We start from the raw sequence: 20,302 nt of genomic DNA on the forward strand, positions 1-20,302 counted from the left end.
ATACTTCTGCGCAATCAATTAAATCATTACGTTTTTCGAACAATTTAAATACTGCTGTACTGTATTGTCTGCCTCCAACATCTGCTTCTGCCTTTCAACACTTGTATCGTGTGTATTATCAAGTTCAAGTGTGGCTAGGCAATGAGCTGGACCCAGAAGGATGGGGTTGGAAATTAACAGATAATTATTTGGAGCCAATTCAAACTCTACTCCCGTCTGCTCCAGAAAAACTGCTTAATACTATTTTTTGTAAATACAAGACGGATTGTAGTAAGAATTGTAGCTGTCAAAAAGTGGGACTACGTATTTTGTTCGACAGTACCTATGCATCAGGGTCAGACTTGCTTCAATATTGAAACAAATACAACAGATGACAATATTTATGATATTAATGAAGAGACAATTGATGCATCCCTTTTCTTAGAACAGCGAACAGAAATTCTGCAAGAAGAAAATGAAGACGAAGAAATAATTGTCGAAGTAGAATTAGACAATTATCTAATATACTAACATTTAGAAGAAAACCACCTATTCCACTTTGATCATTAGCAATATTACTATTTTTTCAATCAATAAGATACGATCTGATCAAACTTTGTTAATGACAATAGATCGTGAAGTATACCTACTGGGGAAACCACGTTAAAAAAAAATGCGCCAAGTACANTGCTCCAATATTGAAACAAATACAACAGATGACAATATTTATGATATTAATGAAGAGACAATTGATGCATCCCTTTTCTTAGAACAGCGAACAGAAATTCTGCAAGAAGAAAATGAAGACGAAGAAATAATTGACGAAGTGGAATTAGACAATTATCTAATATACTAACATTTGGAAGAAAACCACCCATTCCACTTTAATCATTAGCAATATTACCATTTTTTCAATCAATTGTATACGATCTGATCAAATTTTCTTAATGACAATAGATCGTGGAGTATACCTACTAGGGGAAACCGCGTTAAAAAAAATGCGCCAAGTTACCTCATAGGGGGTTCCGAAATGTGTGCATATGTAAAATATGAATTTTCTAATGTTTAAAACCGCAATATCTCACAAATGGTGAGTCGTAAGTGAAAAGGTGACTGGAACATTTTTGTAGAGAATTGTATGATCTACAACTTTTGTCTGACCTATTTTCACGATAAAACTTACCGTTTTCGAGAAAAATAGAAAAAACCTTAATTTTGCACTTTTGACCTTGAATAAAATTTTTTGCAGAAGTACGACCGAAGAGGACTTTTAACATTTTATTTATAATGACGTATTTAACGTCTCTGACAATTTTCAGCTCTATGCGAATTTTGGCTAAGTCAAATGTCTATTTTGACTGGACTATTATTGGGTAGAGAGTATCTGAAGAGTGGTTCCATTTGACTTTTAAGAACATTGGGGAGGGTGGTATTTAATGGAAAGCCGGCTGGAATGAAGACAGGAATCTAATGTGTATGAAGCAGTTTCTTCTATCTTTTACTGTTAATAAATAAGCTTTTGTCTAACACAAAGCAAATAATTGAAATAAATGAAAAAAAGACGACTGTTTTTGTTGCTTATCCATAAAAGTGCCCATTCTTTGTTACGTAAATCAAATGGTCTTCTTGCCCCGCCTCCGGTTAGGTTGAATTTGTGAAGTTTACAAAATTCTGTGACCTCCTCTAAAATTAACAAAATTATTAAGTGTCTTGGTATTTTAATACCTAATACATTGAACTTGAAAACGATTTAAAAAAAAGTTAATATTAGAAACTGTAAAATTAGAAGATATACGGTTTTATCGTTGGTTATTATACATCTTACGGGGTCGTTTAACCGGTATCTCATTTAACGTAAGATAAACGAACTGATTAGCACTTTTTTGTTGGTTTTACATTTTTGGCAACAAGCCAAATAAGTCATTCCATATAAATGATACGAGCGATGGAAATTGCTGGATTTGTTTAAAAATTAGAACTCAACCTGTTCACCTGAAAACCGTGAAAAATGATTTAGTTATAAATCTACAATGACGATCTAAAAACAGAATAGAATTATTTTTAGAATTATTAGAATGAGAGTGCCACTACGTCCGTTTTAATATGTATTTAAATTGAAGATGGTGAAACTTCCATGATGATTTTAAGATTAGAAGTTGAGCAAGCTCAGTACGGTTTTAGGGATCTTTACTGAAACAACCGATAAAATATCCGATTTACCCTACTTAGTACGGTAGAAATTATGTACATATTGTTGTGGTTGTTTGTTTATTTAATATATTTGACACACTCTACTATTACACTTCCACTAATTGGTAAGCACAAGTATTCATATTCCTGCTCATAATTGAAACACATACATTATTAGCCTCTTCCGCTGAAAATTGCTTATGTTTAACGTTAATCATGTTTTTTTGGTGCTAATTGTTGCTACTGTGTTGAAATTATTTCATAGTTTGTGTGTTTGCGTCAACTAAATTGTAATTAAAAATATAGTTTCAAATTAAAAAACTATTTTCAGATGATTAACGCTTAGGGAGAGCATAAATTTTAAAATTTTTATTACGAAGTTGCACATGATGAACATCGAAAAACAATTAACTTACGTTAGGCAGACAGGTCGATCGTTAAAAATTAGAATAGCTGAGCATTTAAAAAGTATTTTAGTAGAAAATGTGTTAATTTAACGATAACTTGAAATAAAAATTGAAAAGCTTAATTGGGTCTGTCTGCAAAGGTCTTTTTAGTTGTATTCCACAAGCATCTTAGATAATATTAAGAAAATGCTGTTTGCATACATCGTACTCCCTTCAAATAAAGTTTTTTTGAGGTGCTAAACAATATACATCTGGTCAGTTTACTCGTGTGTCTATACAGGGATGAGCAAAGAGCAATTATTTATTGATCCTTTCAGTCCTTTACTTTACAGTGGAATTAACTGTGTTTCGAGCGTTATCAATGTTGCAGACTACCTAACAACTGAGCAACTGTTTTAGGTTGCCCACTATCTACAGCGATCTAATGACAAATTATAGGGTTGTTCGGAAAGTCATTTCGTTTTTTTTTGTGGAAATGAAAGACAGTTTTCGTATAATAAACAAATACTTTATTAAATTATATATTGACCGTTCTGGTCCAACACCTTTTGCCATCTTTCTGGTAGTAGCATAATTCCACGCTCATAAAATTTTTGGTCTTTGCTGGCAAAAAACTGANATAAGGAAGAACCGCGTAGTCTACTCATCTGTCCACACAGGGATTTAAAGGAGCGATTATTGATCCTTTCAGCCCTTTATATTGGAATTAATTATATTTTGACCGTCACTCGCTGAGGTTGCTCACTATCTACAGCGATGTAATGACAAATTATGTATTAATCATAAAGATCCCATAATTACTTTAAATAAAATAATATTTTGGTCGAAAGCAAACAACAGAATAACAAATAACGGATTATTAATTGTTTTATTCTTAATTAATCTGTATTACGGTTAATTTGTCAATATCGCACTAATAGACCAGCTAGATAACCACTGTACGTATTTGCAAGTCCGATGTCCAATTTACTAACCCACTTATCTAGATGCGCATTCTGTCTCGTTTCCAGATACAAAACCAGCGGAGGAGAAGCAACACGCTATTTGTCGAATAACATCGGATCTTGTAAATGCAACAGCAAATGCCACTTTGACTAGGAAATTGGAAGGTGTTTGTACATCAGGTAAAACGTGTTGGCGAGCTTCTGTTCTTTATTTAACTGCCTTTAGCTCATAAGTAACAAGCGAGTACCTAAATTACATAAACGTTTTAACTAAATATTCGGGTTAATTCATTTAGGTGTTGCGATTACTTTATGGAGAAAAGGTAACCATTGGGTATAAGTACTGTTGATTTTAAAAGGACAAATGTCTCTGTATACTTTATTTACTTTCTGTAGCGATGTGACCTTCAGTTTGACCGGCGCAAAGTAGAAAAGAACAGCATTAGGCCAGAAAAGGAAGGAGACAACTCTCAGCCAAACTCTTAACCGGTGAGGAGCGTATAATCCGTACAGTACTGCACAGAAAAATTGACCATTTTATCCACTACAATTGCATTACTCAAATGCGCTGTTATTGGTACCATTACTGAAAATATTAACGAGATGTTTATTTATATTTGAAGAAATATTAAAGGCTTTAACGCTTGTTTTCGACTTGCACTACTATTCATGATTGAACAAAACTTTTGCCAGGTACTGTATGAAAAAGTTTGTTTAATGAACAAGCGTCGAGAGTATAATGAGCTTTTTTCTCCCTACCTACGATTTTGCCAGCGCGCATCCAAAACATTGGAAAGGGCACATCGCTACAGAAAGTAAATGAAGTATACGTTGTGGTTTAAGGCTATAAGGTAGAGTCCGTTCACTTAGAGAAAAGTACACGACGGCAGATCGATGTGCGCGGGCTACCTTAGTGGGCGTAACTATTAGCTCCACAGGCTTACGATTGGGTTTTGATCGGAAACATCTGACGGTAAGCAAACGGTCATATTCGTTTGTGCGAATAACCGACGCTGTACCTTTCTGTAAGTGAGCACAACATCTATGCTTAATAAAACTGAAAAATTGAACATACTGTAGAGGGTCTTGCATCGAAATTTGTCGACAAAACTGTAGTGACCTAGAGTTTCGACTCGTCCTGTATATTGTTTTTGAAAAGCTCGAAGATGTATTCAAAGACTGAGCAAAATAAAGGATGTAATGGAATTTGTTTAAACTTGTCATAGACCACAACAACTTTATTTTTTATTGGTCAAAAAAAAGGTACTTAACTCAAAAATGAAACAATATACAGAGTATTTCAATTAAAAATTGACAAGTTTAATTAGGATTTCTTTTTGACTCTACTTTATGAACATCCATAGTAAATGAAAAATAAAAATATCAAACATCAATTTCCAGTGAAATAATTTATTAATTAAATGTGGTACTCCTCTTAAAGGAAAGTTTGTTTCATCAAAACCTCTTCCATTTTCCTATATATCTAGAAATGATTTGATTTGTATTTCCTGTAACTTTTGTTTTGAACCCTAAATATTGTAGATATTTGAGCGCAAAGTTGAACCATATTGTAGATATTAGCAATTAAATGTAGCGTTAAAATGAATTTTTAGATGAGCTTCACATAAAACTGAATGCCCTCGAAGAAAACTTAACACGACTGATAACAAATCTCCAAACTGCTCTGTATGGAGATGGTGCTTCATACGAGAAAATGCATAAAAATCTCTATCCAAAAAGAGAATCTAGAGACTACGAGTACTACATTTACAATGCTCTAAATCCCATGTCACTAGATCGCCGTGTTCAAGGATCACAAACGAATTTATATCGTGAAGGAAGTTCGTTAGGTGTCCGTAATTTTGACAGTCAGGACAAGGACGTGAGAGAACTGGAAGCATCAAAGTTTAATTTGACATTTCAAGACAGTAATATGGGATTGTCGTTCGTCTACTTCTGGAGAATAGATGGAATTAATGAAACGCTCAATAGCTATGAAAACGTCATCTTTAGTAGTTCATTTCACCTTTACGGTAGGTTTAAATAAGACCATAATACTTTTCATATTAAACCGAAAACATTACGGCTACAATGTTTCATTCATTCGTTCTTTTCTTGTTGAATATTTGCACAGGTACAACAAAACTGTAAAAGTTAATACGTAATAAAAAATAATAGAGATGCATACATTAAATTGAATCAAAATTCGGAAGATAAGAAAACAAGTACCTGGTAGCGTAAATGTTCATCAATTTATTTTGAAATGAGTTGACAACTGCTTGTGAAACATTCTTTGAATAAGCTTAACGACATAAAATACTTTTTAATGCTACAAATGTCAAAAAATGTTGACTTTCCCAAGAAGTTTGCAAAATAATGAAAACAATACAATTTAATACAATTTCTGGGGCAATGCCCTTTGAGGCCAAGACTAAGACCGAATGAACAAGTGTAAGACCACAGCCGTCTTTAATACAAGCCATGCTGATAAATTTGGCAACAGCGCATTGCTTCGATGTGAGAGTCCTATTCTGCGAGTCTTAGTTGTTATTACTACACGTCGTTACACATGATTTTTAGACACCCATTACGATAAAAATGAATTAAATTATTCAATAACTAACATTTGTTTATCACTGATAGTATGTGGCGTTATTTAAAATACACTTCAACATGTAAGTATTGAGAATAAAATAGAAAAGACAATAGATTAGGTAAGCATTGATAGGTACCTACATGAATTTCATCTCGATAATTGTAATTTTATTAAGGCAAATTTCCACACCACTACTGAGGTATTGCCAAGGCGCGTTACCCTTTTTTTGGGGTTCGCCAATAGCCCTGCCATCCCATTAAAACTTATCAATCAACTTATCTAATTTACGGATTTTTGCTGGCTTACAGTTAGCTGAATTTAAATCGAAGTGGCGGGACTGTTGCTTTCTATAATTTATAATTTTAACGTAATCATTAAGCAAAACATTAGCAAAAGAAGATACAATGTGGAAGAGTATATCTTTATAATGTTTTCCACAACTACATATTATTGAAAACAGTTAATTTTCCTAAAATTAATTTTTGATGTTCAGCCCGTAAACATTATGTCTGCAGATTTTCGTTATTACTTATTTCTTCAAGAATGGCATAAATGTGAAAAAAAAACTATACTAATATTATCAGTAGGAACAGAAAGTCCTCCCCTTTGTAAATAATAAAATAAATATCTCCAACGCAAGAGCCTTTTTTGTTTATTATGAGTGAAACACAAATGTTGCAAGTTATATTTTTACGAACAGAATAAACTGCATATCCTGAAATGTAAATTTTTAAGGAGTTATTTAAATCACAATTCATTCAAATAAACGGAATTTAAAATTTCAATAAACTGACTTAGTTTAAGGGAGAATTTTCAATAATTTAAATTTCTTTTTCTTATTCTCTGGTAATTTACGATATGTTAAAAGCACATTCAAAACATTACCAGGAGTGGATACTTTTTTTACTGTTTTTATAATGTCACTTTTATTAAAGTGATGTATGTAAACTGCAGAATGTTTTCATTGCATTTTTTTCGCATTTCATTTTTTTTGGGAATAAAAATATAGACATACTTACATTTTAAATACGATTTATAATTTGAATTGCTACTGGGAACACAACAACAACGAGGCATTTTGTTAAGAAAAAAACAAGAAAATTTACAACTAAAACACACAATCTGACCTAAAACATTTCACTTCTTTCACTTAATAGTTAATATTACCTTCTGCAATTAAAAACTGTATCCAAAGGTATTAATCACTAAAACACACTATAAGCATCCTTACTGCACATTTTTGCACGATATTTCCGCTAAAATTAAAATATTATAGAACAACGAAAAAAACACAACAACCAATGTATTAGTTGTAACTCTCATTAACTGGGAAATCCTGGGACTCCCACAGTGTTGCCAAGTAAACCTTCAGCATGGCTTGTAAGTAGAGACGGCTGTGGTAAGACTAAAGCCAAGATCGAACGAATAAGACCAAGACTAAAACCAAAACTGCATATGAAAATCCGAGACCAAATTCGCTAATAGGTCAATTTATGCTTTGGAGGAAGGTAAGTTTTTCAGTTTTCGTAACAATCACAAATATTGTCACTATTTTCCTTAAAAGTCATGACAAAAAAGACAGAAAATTTCAGCTTTAAGACAATTATTGTGTCAGTAAATAAAAAAACTTGTGCTTATAAGGATTATTAAAGAAAACGTAAATATCAAATTGAATGAGCATGACCAAGACGTAACAAGCAAGACCAAGACTTGAAATATTTGAGCGAGACCAAGACCAAGATCAAATAAGCAAGAGCAAGACCAATACCAAGAACGGGATATTATTGGTCTTGCTTTGTTTATCGCTACTGTGGAGTATTCCATGTTAGTCAAAATAGCAGGAGCATTATAAATAGAATTACTTAACATCAGCTTTAAATTCGCAATAAAAAATACACTGGTATTAACTTATTGAGGTTTTTCTTTTCGACTATTACCTTTTAAGACATGTTTCACATTCTTGCTTGTAATGTACAAACTTGTATCTGTTTGTTCACTTACGTATACCTAACAATTGAATTATAACATACATGAAACCACGCACTTTTGTATTGTTTTTCTTGAGTATTTTATAAACCTATTGATTATAGCAATCTTTTATTAGATACTTAATTGAAGAGTATTATGAATAGGTAAATTTTTCAGTTGATTCTACTACGTTTACTTGATATAAATGTCGTATCTTCATTTAATTTATGTTTTATTAGTTAATATTTTTAGGTCATGAGTTGTTTATAAAACTCTTTCCAAACCATTTCGGGACAAAGTACATTGCGTTCGAATTGGTTCAAAGCATTCCTCGGAAACACCGTTTCTCTATATTAAATTTTAAGAATTACCAAAAAGATTTGTCATCACAAATCCTGTTGGACAGGCACAACTATGCAACAACATACAGAGTGTCTCACAAGAAAATACTCAATGGAGATTATATAAAAAATGGCAGCCTGTTTGTTAAGCTTACAATTTTTATAGATTATTAATAATATATAGAATAAATAAAGTAGGCTTTCACGGTCGGCGTCTTTAGTACTATTATTATTATTATTCGGACTTTCTCGCTGTTGTCTACAGAAATTATTTCCTGACGTTTCGTCTACAACTGCGACAGGCATTTTCAAGGCCAGTACGTTGTTCTTCTTGGTTGCCTTGAGTGTCGCGTTGCGTTGTGTTGCGTCGCCTCGCATTGCGTTGCGTTGCGTTGTGCTGTGTTGTACCAACTTCTGCCCTTGAAAATGTCTGCCGCTGTTGAAATTTTCCAGATATGCTGGTATTTTAAACCTATTTTATTTGTATGCTTTTAAGAAGAAGTTGAAGTACAGTTAAGATTTACGTTATTTTTATTTTTAAAATATGTTACTGTGAATATTTTGTTTTACCTAATAGGTTTTCATAATTACTACTAAAATTTAGTCATTTTTTTTGGCTGAAAGTTTGATAATTATTTTATAATTCTGTGGATTACATAATTTATAACTGTATTATTAATAAATATTTAATTATTATACATGATGTCCCAGGGAATAGTTTTAAAAAGAAGCAGAATTTTAGTCTCTTGAGGAGACAGTGGTTCAAGGATTTTGAAGGGCACAATGATTAGGATTTATTTTTCAATTCTTTTTTTTTGCACTACATTATTTAGGCCTACATATTTTATGTAAACGTTAAGACATTTGTCACTTAACTGTGAAAAATAAAGTAGATAGAAAATAAAAGGATAAAAAAAATATTTGCAGAAAAGAAATCTCACCCGAGTAAAAATAATGTCTTCAAATTTAAAATACGTGGATTGTCTCATCGGCTGTTTGAAACTTGTAATAAAACATGAGAAGTTTGACCTCATATATCCATCGTTTAATATATACATACATAAATAGAACTTCGTAAATAAATTTCATGTGCAACATCTTGTGCAAATAGTTTACCTTCACGTAAACCATAAATAAATAGTAATTAATTGCGAAATTGTAATGCAGTCTTTCTTTAAGAGACTTCAGTAAGTAGTACCTAAGTACATTGTCGGTCGGTGCAACGTACAGTGTGACAGTTGTGTGGTGTTACACACTACACAATGGCAATTTTAGGCGAAGATAAATGAAGACATTAGTAAAATGTATGTTAACATTTCGAAAATAGTCTAAGTATCTACAATGAAGGATTGTGTATTTTGCAAAGTCTTTTGTTGTCATCGGTAGGTCTACCTGTGAGAACCCGTTGTTTAAACACTTACTCAGCTCTAATTCTCATAAAAGAACAACGGAAAAACTTACAAAACCGACATTTATTAGGAGGGTAATTGAAAACAACTAACAAATTACAAGGTCTCCTATTTAAATGAATCTTTATCTGTCCCTATCTGGTACACACTATTACTCGGTATGCTTTTTTGTGGTAAAGAACGTTGTGTTTATCAGAGTTTTCTTCCGATAGGATTTCGTTTCCAAACGAAGCGAAGCGCAAACCTTTGCAATGCTAGAAATGCTAAGATTTTGCCATAAGTTGTTCTTAAAGCTGAGTTTCATCAAAATAGCTAAGAACTATTCCGGAAATAACTCTCAAATAAATATATCATCATCATCATAAGGTCGTCAGTCCTAAGACTGGTTGGACACGCACCTCCACTGCTTCCTATCCTGAACTAATCTTCGCATTTTCCTAAAACTAGTACATCCCACATCCTTAACTATTTGCGAACATTAATCTAATCTAGGCCTACATCTACCCCTCCTAACTCCTGTTTCTGCCTGTAATATGTCGCTGACTAGACCTTCATACCTGAGAAGGTGCCCTACTAACCTCTCGCCTATTTTTCATTAACATCTATGGAGTCCTCTGTTCTCTTATTCATTCTTAATAAATATATGCGTTTTATTTAATTAAATATGTAAACTTTTTAATTATAAGGGAACATATTATAATAATGCCCTGTCGTTATATTTCACGATACTATTAGCAAAATTTCGCATTTTCTGTCAAGAAAGCTTCATTTCATTTTAGTGTCAAAATTTACCTGCATTCCTTTCACGAATAACAATATGCATTCTTTTTATTTTTTTTAACTCATATTGTATATTCATACTTAACTTAAGACTCAACTGGTCGTTAATACCTTTGGAGGATTTAGAAATCACGATCATGTTTTCGCAAATCTGAGATATTTTGCAATTTGCACTCTTTACTGTGCCCTACAGGCATACCAAACTATACCGGAGAATAAGGCGGAAGGCCTCCATTTAGGAATCGCGGGAATGACATGGTGGTCGAGGAGAGACATATGAAAAGTGACAAATTATCTTTTCAATATTATTAATGCTCTAGCATATACCTAAGTGGTCCAAGGAAGCGTCAGATAAACTTGGACCAGGGCAGACTGACGCGGAATCGAATTGGTCCTCTGGAATGGTCTAAACCTCTAGGTCATGTCGATCGGCACGCTCAAACTCAATCTCAATCAACTGTTCTATTAGTGAGAGTTCATTTTTGTGATGACTTGTCATTAGAGGACCTCCCGTTTCCCACTGTGACACAGGAAAGGTCCCCAAGGTATTGTCAAGTAGATAGATTTAGTGCGGGAATAATAAATTGTATCGCTAGAAAGATGAAATGTATTCGAACTTTATGAACAATCTGGTGGATCTGGATAAGGACTATATTTCTTCCAAAGGATTGGGAGACAGTCTGTGGATACACAAATTGTATCCGAATACTGCATCGGACAACTACCCAGCTCTGTCTATAGGTTTTTCTGTATTTGGTTTTGTTTATAATTACGTAATTCAATTAAGAATGACCTAATTTTTATTACCAACATTCTACACATAAGAAAAATTTTCAGCTGCTTGCATGTTACTTAATGGAGATGATTTATTTGAAGAGTATTGTTTACTGTACTTACCTCCTTCTTTTCCAGTTGAACATGGTAGATGAATCTCGCAATTACTTTATATACCTTTCCATGTTATTTTCGCATAATGAATCTTGTCGTGTACCATGTGTATAGGTTTATGCGGAAGATGAGGAAAGACGTTGGAAATTAACGTGAACAGGTACATTTCCGTGACATGCAGGACATTTTTCATTCTTAGAAAAGTAAAAGTTTATTTACTTACTCACTAATTAGCTGAATTAAATGCACAGTTGATGTCTTTGTTAACAGGAATATTGTCATGCTTTCTTACTCTACAACATATTCGTTAGATTCTTCGTTTAGCTTTAATTAATGATTAATCTACTCCTGAAGAAAGTGAAGTACCAAAATAAGTATTGAGGAATAATGGATACTTTTTGTATCTGAGATGTGTGTGCTTTTATTAATTACGTCGAATTACATGAGCTAAAAGCTTTATCTTTTCGATTTTCAATAATCCTTAGTTAAGCGCCACCCCTAAGACGTGTAATTCTAAAATTAGAAATGAGGATATACAATTTTAGAGCGATTAAAGTGGTGTTTATAGTACGGGGTGGGGTTTGAGGGAGCCCACAACAATGAATCTAATATTAGCTAAAAGTTGCCGTTTTCGAAAAAGTACCTATAAAGTACATATACGTATTCACTGTTTTGATTGATAGGCATATGACATTTTCTAATACGTTCTGAATGAACGTTTTGACTTACTACTGTTGGGGGGTGGGTTATGGAAATGGGATCTATCTACCAATTCCATAATAATCTAACCTACTATGCTTTTGTGATACGACGTTTTGTAGGATGATCAGCCTGAGCCGAATGTACTGAAAATCATTTGTTTATAATGTTTTCAAATGAGTCAGAACAGACACAATTCCAGTTTAGAGATCTATGTAAGATTAGCAAATGGGCAGAGTGGGCCACATCGTTGTGGGTATATTTTAAGTGCCAAATATCCTAGGACTCCTTGGGTTAAAATGACAAAGTATGAGAATATAATTATGCTCCTAGAGTGAAAGATTTTGACAAAGCAGTAGATATATTTGAATTATAAAATAAAAACGCCGCTTAATTTTGAACTAGAACTTTCAATTCATGGGTCTTATCTACTGAATTTTTTAATCGTTGTGTTTTGGGCTCAAGTGTTACGATTCTAACTACAATTCTGATTAAAGGAGATCTTATAGTTGTAATACTTTGGTGTTAAGGGTAGGTACAATTGCCACTTGTTTGTAAGTCTCCATTTTTATTAACATCTCAATAACCATGAATAAACACATAATCAATGAATGAAACATTGGTTTATTGAAAATACAACGAATGAATTCTGTATCAAGGAGAAGAAATGTAAATAATTCTTTTAACTTCTAGTTGGATTATCTATGAGTCAACCTACTGAACTATATCCAATCAATAGTTGACAAAATCACTAAACTTGTAAAGTGTATTTGAAGAATAAAGACATTGTCATTCTTATGAGTGGTAAGAAAACGACTCAATTTAATTCGTAGGTACTTTTAAATTAATAGTACCGTCATTTTTTCATTTTACCCTTATTTAGTTATTCGCGTATATTTATAAATAACCGCAATTTAGTTCGTTGACGTTAGTGGAATTAAAATGACGAAAACGCTCAGCAACGTCGACAGCGAATAGTTAGTCTTGAAGGAAAACAATAGTAACAATGAAATTGTGGGAACTAGCTCCATCAAATCGTGTAAAGTATTTTCATATGTTTCACTCACTTTCACTACTACGTCTTTTTTACGTTCGTTTAAATAATAGCCTTATGTCTTTTTATCTATGTGTAATACTGTGCATGAGTGTATTAAGCAGTTTGCAGTGGTGGTACATAGTTTTGCGGAAGCTTGGCACGTGTGGGGTTTTCAAGGTCACTTTTGGACACCTCCCTTTAGCTTCCAGCACCTCCTGAAGACCATCGCCGGTAGCTATATAGGATACCGCGAATTTCAACGGTTTCTTAGTGTTTCTTGTGTTTGTGTGGTTATGGTGCCTTAGCGGAAAGATGGATATTGTCATAAGAAAGGTGAGGACCATGTAGTGTAATCAGGTTCAGTTTTTATGTTATTAAAAAATAATAAAAATATACGTAAGGGGCTAAAGGTTATTTATTTATTTATTTATTTATTTATAAAACCAACGATAGCCAACGTTTCGCCTAAATGGTCGATTTTCGCAAAGCAGATGCAATAGTTCTGAACCATGAAAAAGACCAACAACTAGAACGAAAAGTTGGCGGTTGTTTCCTAAAAACTAAAACTTTTAACCCCCTTTTGGCTTTGATTTACGTACTAACTTTCGATATATGTATAAATCACGCTTATTCTAGATTTCAAATCTTATTTGTTAAAAGCAATTTCTGTTCCAACGTTCCATTGGTATAATGAGCCATCACCGTGCATTTTAGTTGATTTCAGCAAGTTGCAAATGTGCAATTTGTTAAGCTATATTATTAATCTGCTGTTTACATTTTGGGACGCAGTAAATTGAATACTCTCGGAAATAACTTTGCCCCAATAGTGTAGTAGGAATATCCAGAAGTATGAATTTCGGTTTCTGTTATAATTAGCAGAAGCAATCCGATTTAATCGTGGTTGACAAGTCATTTCCTCTCAGGAATGAGTTTCGCGCTGGGAATCTATTTAATTACAAGTTTGGGCAAATTAGGACACTTAATTCAATTGAAACGTCTCGCTAATACAATTCAAAAACAACTTGTTATGACCGCCGTCGCGCCGCCAATATCTGTTAATCACATAGAATATCCAATTAATAAATCGTTTAGTTTTTTACTACAGCTTCGACTGGTTTTGAGTTAGTCAAACAATATTACTACATTTTATTGATGTTTGAATTACATTTTGGGCACCCTCCACAGACTACTTGAAAGATGTCTATCAACTTATAGCTCCTTACATTTACATGTATCTATCAGTATGTAATTCTTCATTGAGGCTGAAATTTTAAATGTAGCTAACCTGGAGATTTTTAAGTGACTAGAATTTATAGGGGACCATGTTTCATGTAGTGTAACTTTTATATAAAGGGTCATTTATGGGGTAGTAATGATGCAATTTGATGTAAGCCGTTGTAGGATATTCTCATCAGGGTCACACAAGGCGTGCGGATAGCCACGTTGGGATTTTAGCTGCACGTTCCCTCCAAAAATCTAGCTGAGATTTTTACAATTTTATGCCACCAATTTTAGAGTTCTTATGTTTTTACTTAATAAAATTTTCTGTTTCCATTTCTTTTTGTTGGAATTACATTTAGCTACTTAAGGTCCAACTAACTTCTAAACAAAATAAAACAGAAATTCATGATTCATATTTAATGCAATAAAGAATTTTATTTGAGATGGTCGCCACTTATGCAGAGAGGGGTTAAAAGGTTTATTTCAATTCTACTTTGCGATGTGAATGAGTTTTACAAGCATATCATTATCATCGTCATAAGGTCGTCAGTTTGAAGACTGATTGAACACGCACCTCTCCACACCTTCACAATTTTGAAGCAATGTTTGCATTTCTCAAGTACTAGTCCAATCTTTGACTTCCTCTACCTCTCTTTACTCCTGTTTCTGGGTCTAGTATGTTTCTAACTAGCCTTTCGTGCTTGAAAAGGTGTTCTCTCATCGTACCTGTTCCTTTATTTATTGAATTCCTTAACGCCCTTTGTTTTCCTACTCTTTCGAATATCTCGTCATTCCTAACTTTTTTATCCACGGACTTTTCAAAATCCGCTTATAACACCGCTTCCAAAATGCTTCTAATTTTTTTTTTTCGACACGCCCAATATCTGAAATTACAGAGCCATGTTCCAAACATACACTTTTTCGAACGAAATGCGTCTGAAAAGATAAATACAAATCAACCCAAAAAGCATTCGATGATTTCCAAGTCCTTTTTTAAAACCGGTTGGATCAAAAATCGTTTCAAAATTTATAAATAAACAAACAATGAGCAGGTTATGCTAAATTTCATGCGTGTTCACTATGTGCGTCTATTATAATTTACTTCGTAATTATTTTGGGTAAAAGTGTCCACCCAATTTAACACTATTTGAACGCGTTAAGAAAGAGACCAGTTTTGTTTTAATTGCATCAAAGCACCAGCAATTATTGTAGTTCCACTGCAATTCATATGAACAATGTTTGTATCTTTCATGCTTCTTTGCGCCTTGTTGCGTTGTACTTTTTTCAGATTTTACAGAAAAGCAAAAAAGTTATGATAGAAATCGGTGAGTTTATATCTAGAAAATGTTATTTAGGAACAGAATTTTTAATCAGAGTACTTATAAAATGCTTCTAAACGAAATAAATAATACATATCTGATTTTTAAATTACCGTGAAGTTTACCTTTAATTAAATAAAACTGATTGATGTAAGAGATAAGAATTTTTTATCAAAGTGACAATTTTTGGTGATAACAGTAAACGTTCTTACAGAAACAATGGTTTATCAGCATTATGATATTTTATTGGAGCGTAAGTGTAGTCTTTACTAAAGAAAAATCACAATCAGATAAAGATCTTACTGAGGCAGAGTCAAGTCGGAGCAAGTTAGAAATAGTAAAACAAATTAAAAAAATCAATGACGATGGCTCTTATACGATAGGCTACGAAGCGGACGATGGTTCCTTTAAAATAGAGAGTAGAGACGTGCTCGGAAATATCAAAGGGACCTACGGCTTCGTTGACGAAAATGGTGAAATTAAAAGAGTCACTTACAGCACCAAAAACGAATCTGACACTAAATACACAGCGCCGACAGTTGTTCAACGGATTCCTAAAACTAATCGAACATACGTATCATTATTAAGGAAGCAAGAGAAGCAGCAACCAGTCACAACAACTCCTTCGGTTATCCAAAGCATACCACGAAGAAGATTTGTCTTTCCTACACAAAGTTCTACCACATCCCCGAAACCAACGACATCATCAACAAAAGAAGTGAACGTTGTATACGCTCATTCAATTAGTAAAGATCAGGAGCTGAAACTTGAAAGACAGCTTTCTAAACCAGCTGTAGAAGAGATCCCATCTACAGAAACTACACTCCAAAAGCACACTTTAGAAACATCTTTAAGTGAAGCCGATTCCACAATAAAACCGGTTACTGAAGAACCGGAAATACACGGAAATAGCCTGAGGAGGCAGCTGTTTCAGGATAGGAGACCCGAATTCGATACCAGACAGTTGACGATACAACAAAGCACGGATCTGTCCGACATCTACACCGGGTCAAAAACCACTGGAACTCCACGACCTCCTTTGTTTACCACTACAGCAAGATCTAGATCGATTCCCATTCTATCAACTACCGCACGAGCACTGAATGCTACCCCATTTGTAATTAAGCATGCTCAAACTACATCTTCAACCAGGAATCAGTTTGTCATACCAGAGTATCCTCAGGAGCAAACCACCACGGAATCTATAAGCAGTAACGAAGAATTTAGAACACAGGTCCCTGTCCAAGGACTTCCAACACCTCCCTATCTTCAATCCCATCAAAGGTTAGCAGCCATTCAGCATCCTTCTAATGGCGAGCTTATATTAGTACCTGCTGGTCATCCACTTTTATCCCAATATACCAATAATAATAACAGACCAAGTGGGTTCATCAGTTCTAATGAAGAACGCAGTGATACTCAAAACCATTACCAGACGCAATTAAGAAACGGACAAAACGTTCAGGTGTTTCAACCATCACCACTCATAAGGGCAATTCCAATTGATGATAACAGAATTACATCTGAACCCAATGTAATCTACGGTACATTGATTCCTGTAAACCACCGAGCCCCGCCATTGCGCGTTACTCATACTGAACACGAGCTTCAGATGCAAATAGATGAAATAGAACCTCCAGTTAGCGTTAATGATTTCCAAAAGATTTTGGATCAGTTAACTATACGTCAGAGGAAATTGGAAATGGTTAATTCATTGGTAAGTTCTCATATTCAGGATCCACTGACGCGAAGCTCGATGATCCTTATTCCACAGAGAGTTCCATTCCAGCCTATTCCTTATAGGCAACGGGAATATAATCCAAATATTCCTATCAGAACAGATCAGGCTTATTCACAAAGCAAAAGGATGGTCGTTGATAGAGATGGAAGCGAAGAAAAATTTCTTCCACCTTTGGTTAGAGAAATGCTGTTGCTTAAAATGTTGAAACTGGCTATTAATCCCTATTTGCCTCTGGAGGCAGACACTGAGGCACAATATAGTGCAACATCCAACCCGACGATTATAAAAACTGGGGGTCAAAGAAATGTAGAGATTCTGGGAGAGGAAGTTGACGAAACAGATGACTCAAGAACATACAGAAGAAGCAGCCGATCTGTCCTTAATTGATATCAATTTGAATACCAAAGAAGCATTTCCAAATTAATATAGACAGCTCAGAATGTTTTCATGGTACCTATTAGATCTACAACATTTGAAAAAGCACAAGTTTAAAAACATATATGCAGATAAATAAAAAGGTAAACGAAAATCGAAAGAGGATGTTTATAATTTTTTTATAATACTAAAATAAAAATAGAATAACAGCTGGCCTCAGAGCTAGCACACTTTTGTAAATATTAAAACCCTACAAATATTAATTGTTGAAATCAAATTTTGTTTTTAATTTAAATGAAACGTATGTTAATGTTATTTTGTATTTAAAATAAATAAATCTTTTGCTATATGATAATTATTGTAATTATATTGAATGTCATTGTCATGGTGAATATGATTATCTATAAATTGTTTGAGTTTGTGCAGTTGTCCTTAAGAATTATTATTTTTATACGGTTGGTATTGCTTTTGATGATGGTCATTTGTTAAATGGATTAATATCATTCGATGTTTCTTTAACATTATAAAAATTAAAATAAACGTTTGTTCGATGAATTGTACTGATTGGGGATGCTTCTGAAGATGTGGATCATTCCCGTTGGCGAATCGACGAACATATTTTATAAGATGATTCGTCTCGATAGACTTAAGTCAGTGTATAGCTCAAAAATCTCCGTGTAATTGCATTTTTTTTCGTTTGGTATCAGGATCTTTCTAAATATTGATCAACTTATTTACATACACAAAATCTGTAAAGAACTAAATTCTATTTTCTACATATGTAGTCAAATATGTATTAAATCAAACCTAATTCGTACAATTCTCTCACAGTTAATCGAATATACTTTGATCTAAAACATTTGCATAAGTTCATTCTCATAAAGTGGCTATTTTAAAAACGATTTCTTCAAAACAATTCTTGTACATTTTCTAACGTTTTTTATTAACAAAAGCCTTTCCTTATACAGAATGTTCATTGTTAATAACTCTAATAGCATTAGCACACAATAATTCCATTGTTGCTTGTGGGATAATATTCAACGAAAAAATATTAATTTTCATTTTGTGCAACTTTAAATCCCTGAAACGGGTTTCGTAACACAGCGGTTGCCAAATAATTAACTGGAGGGTCTTTTATATGAATTCACATGCAGTTTCTGATTCCCTTGGTCATACATACATGTTTGTAATAAAGCTATTATTGAAACAGGCAAGTATTTCCCACGTTAGGAAATTTTAAAGTGGAACATTATTCGTACATGTATATTCATCTTTGACAGTGTTGCAATTTCTCTGACCGCTATATGTGAGCATATAATGCATAATTACTGTTATTGCCACTGTTTCGTACGTTCAAATGATGTAAAATATTATTACACTACCTTACGTTTAATTAATGCGTTTTATTATAGATGGCAATTAAACGTTACAATAGCATCATTAAAAGTACTGACAATGACAGTTGTTGTGCCAATACATTTATAAATAATTTAGCTATTAAAATTGTTGAAGACGTGCTTCTTAATTAGGTTGCGACAATTTTTTAGCTAAATATTAATAGATGATTATATACTGACAGTTATAGGCGATCGCTATTATAGAAAAGGTTATAAAAGGGAAGGAATTAGAAATAGTAGGAGACAAATGAGGGAATCCTGGACATCGTACAATCGCTTGGATTATAATTTTTCTTCATCCGTATGAAGAACTCCTAGACCGTTCAACCAACGTACATTTTCAACAATGAAATTATTTTTGCTTGCGTGAAATCGGTCGTCCGTTGAATTCAAGGATAACGATGGTGACCGTCGGTGATGTGCCGTGTTGGGCAACTGTGCGTGCTTCTATTTTGCACCTAGTCATCACGTGGATTTATTCCTTATTTCTTTCCATGTTTCGGTTGTTTTCGTTGACAAGATCCATGACTTGACTTGCCGGTCTAATGTACGGTATCCTTTAGGAATATGGAATCGTGGATGTTCCAATTTTCTGGGAATGCAAAGATTGGTTCGGAACATGAAGGAATGGAGGTAGGATTGGCGACTATGTAAAGATTGATAATGACATTTACATGACATTAATAATCAGTTATGTATAAAGCAACTTATGTTTGATCGGTGATTTGTCGAAATCACCAATGGTGTTGACGTGAACCAATAAATTCGAAATCGCAATCCATATTTGGTAAATTGTTGATCGCAGACCAATAACTCGATGTTCATTATTTAATTAGTTAGCGTGCATATGACGTATATAATGCAACGCTCCCGAGCGTGAATTTTTTTGATAAGCCTCCGCAATCTCATTACCGTTCATCATAAAGAAAAGCGCTCAACGATTTTTTATAAGAAAGAAAAACATCAAGCATAAAATTCTCCGGCCCTTACGCGTTCGGATCTTTTGAATTGG

At 33.6% G+C, this 20,302-nt stretch overlaps 2 protein-coding genes across 2 annotated transcripts; both read left to right on the forward strand.

The window, feature by feature from the left end:
- Positions 1 to 1,066: 1,066 nt before the first annotated feature.
- Positions 1,067 to 8,732, forward strand: LOC112903899. Its single transcript, XM_025977040.1, has 4 exons — positions 1,067 to 1,076; positions 3,563 to 3,700; positions 5,134 to 5,553; positions 8,337 to 8,732. Exons 1-4 carry the CDS (start codon positions 1,067 to 1,069, stop codon positions 8,597 to 8,599), a joined length of 831 nt encoding a protein of 276 aa, XP_025832825.1. The 3' UTR covers positions 8,600 to 8,732.
- A 4,627-nt stretch (positions 8,733 to 13,359) lies between these two features.
- On the forward strand, positions 13,360 to 18,131 carry LOC108742152. Its single transcript, XM_018477217.1, has 2 exons — positions 13,360 to 13,570; positions 15,992 to 18,131. Exons 1-2 carry the CDS (start codon positions 13,550 to 13,552, stop codon positions 17,903 to 17,905), a joined length of 1,935 nt encoding a protein of 644 aa, XP_018332719.1. The 5' UTR covers positions 13,360 to 13,549; the 3' UTR covers positions 17,906 to 18,131.
- The last annotated feature ends 2,171 nt before the right edge of the window (positions 18,132 to 20,302 follow it).

The sequence above is a fragment of the Agrilus planipennis genome, unplaced genomic scaffold (genome assembly GCF_000699045.2).
Source record: "Agrilus planipennis isolate EAB-ADULT unplaced genomic scaffold, Apla_2.0 scaffold324, whole genome shotgun sequence".
NCBI classification, from domain to species: Eukaryota; Metazoa; Arthropoda; class Insecta; order Coleoptera; family Buprestidae; genus Agrilus; species Agrilus planipennis.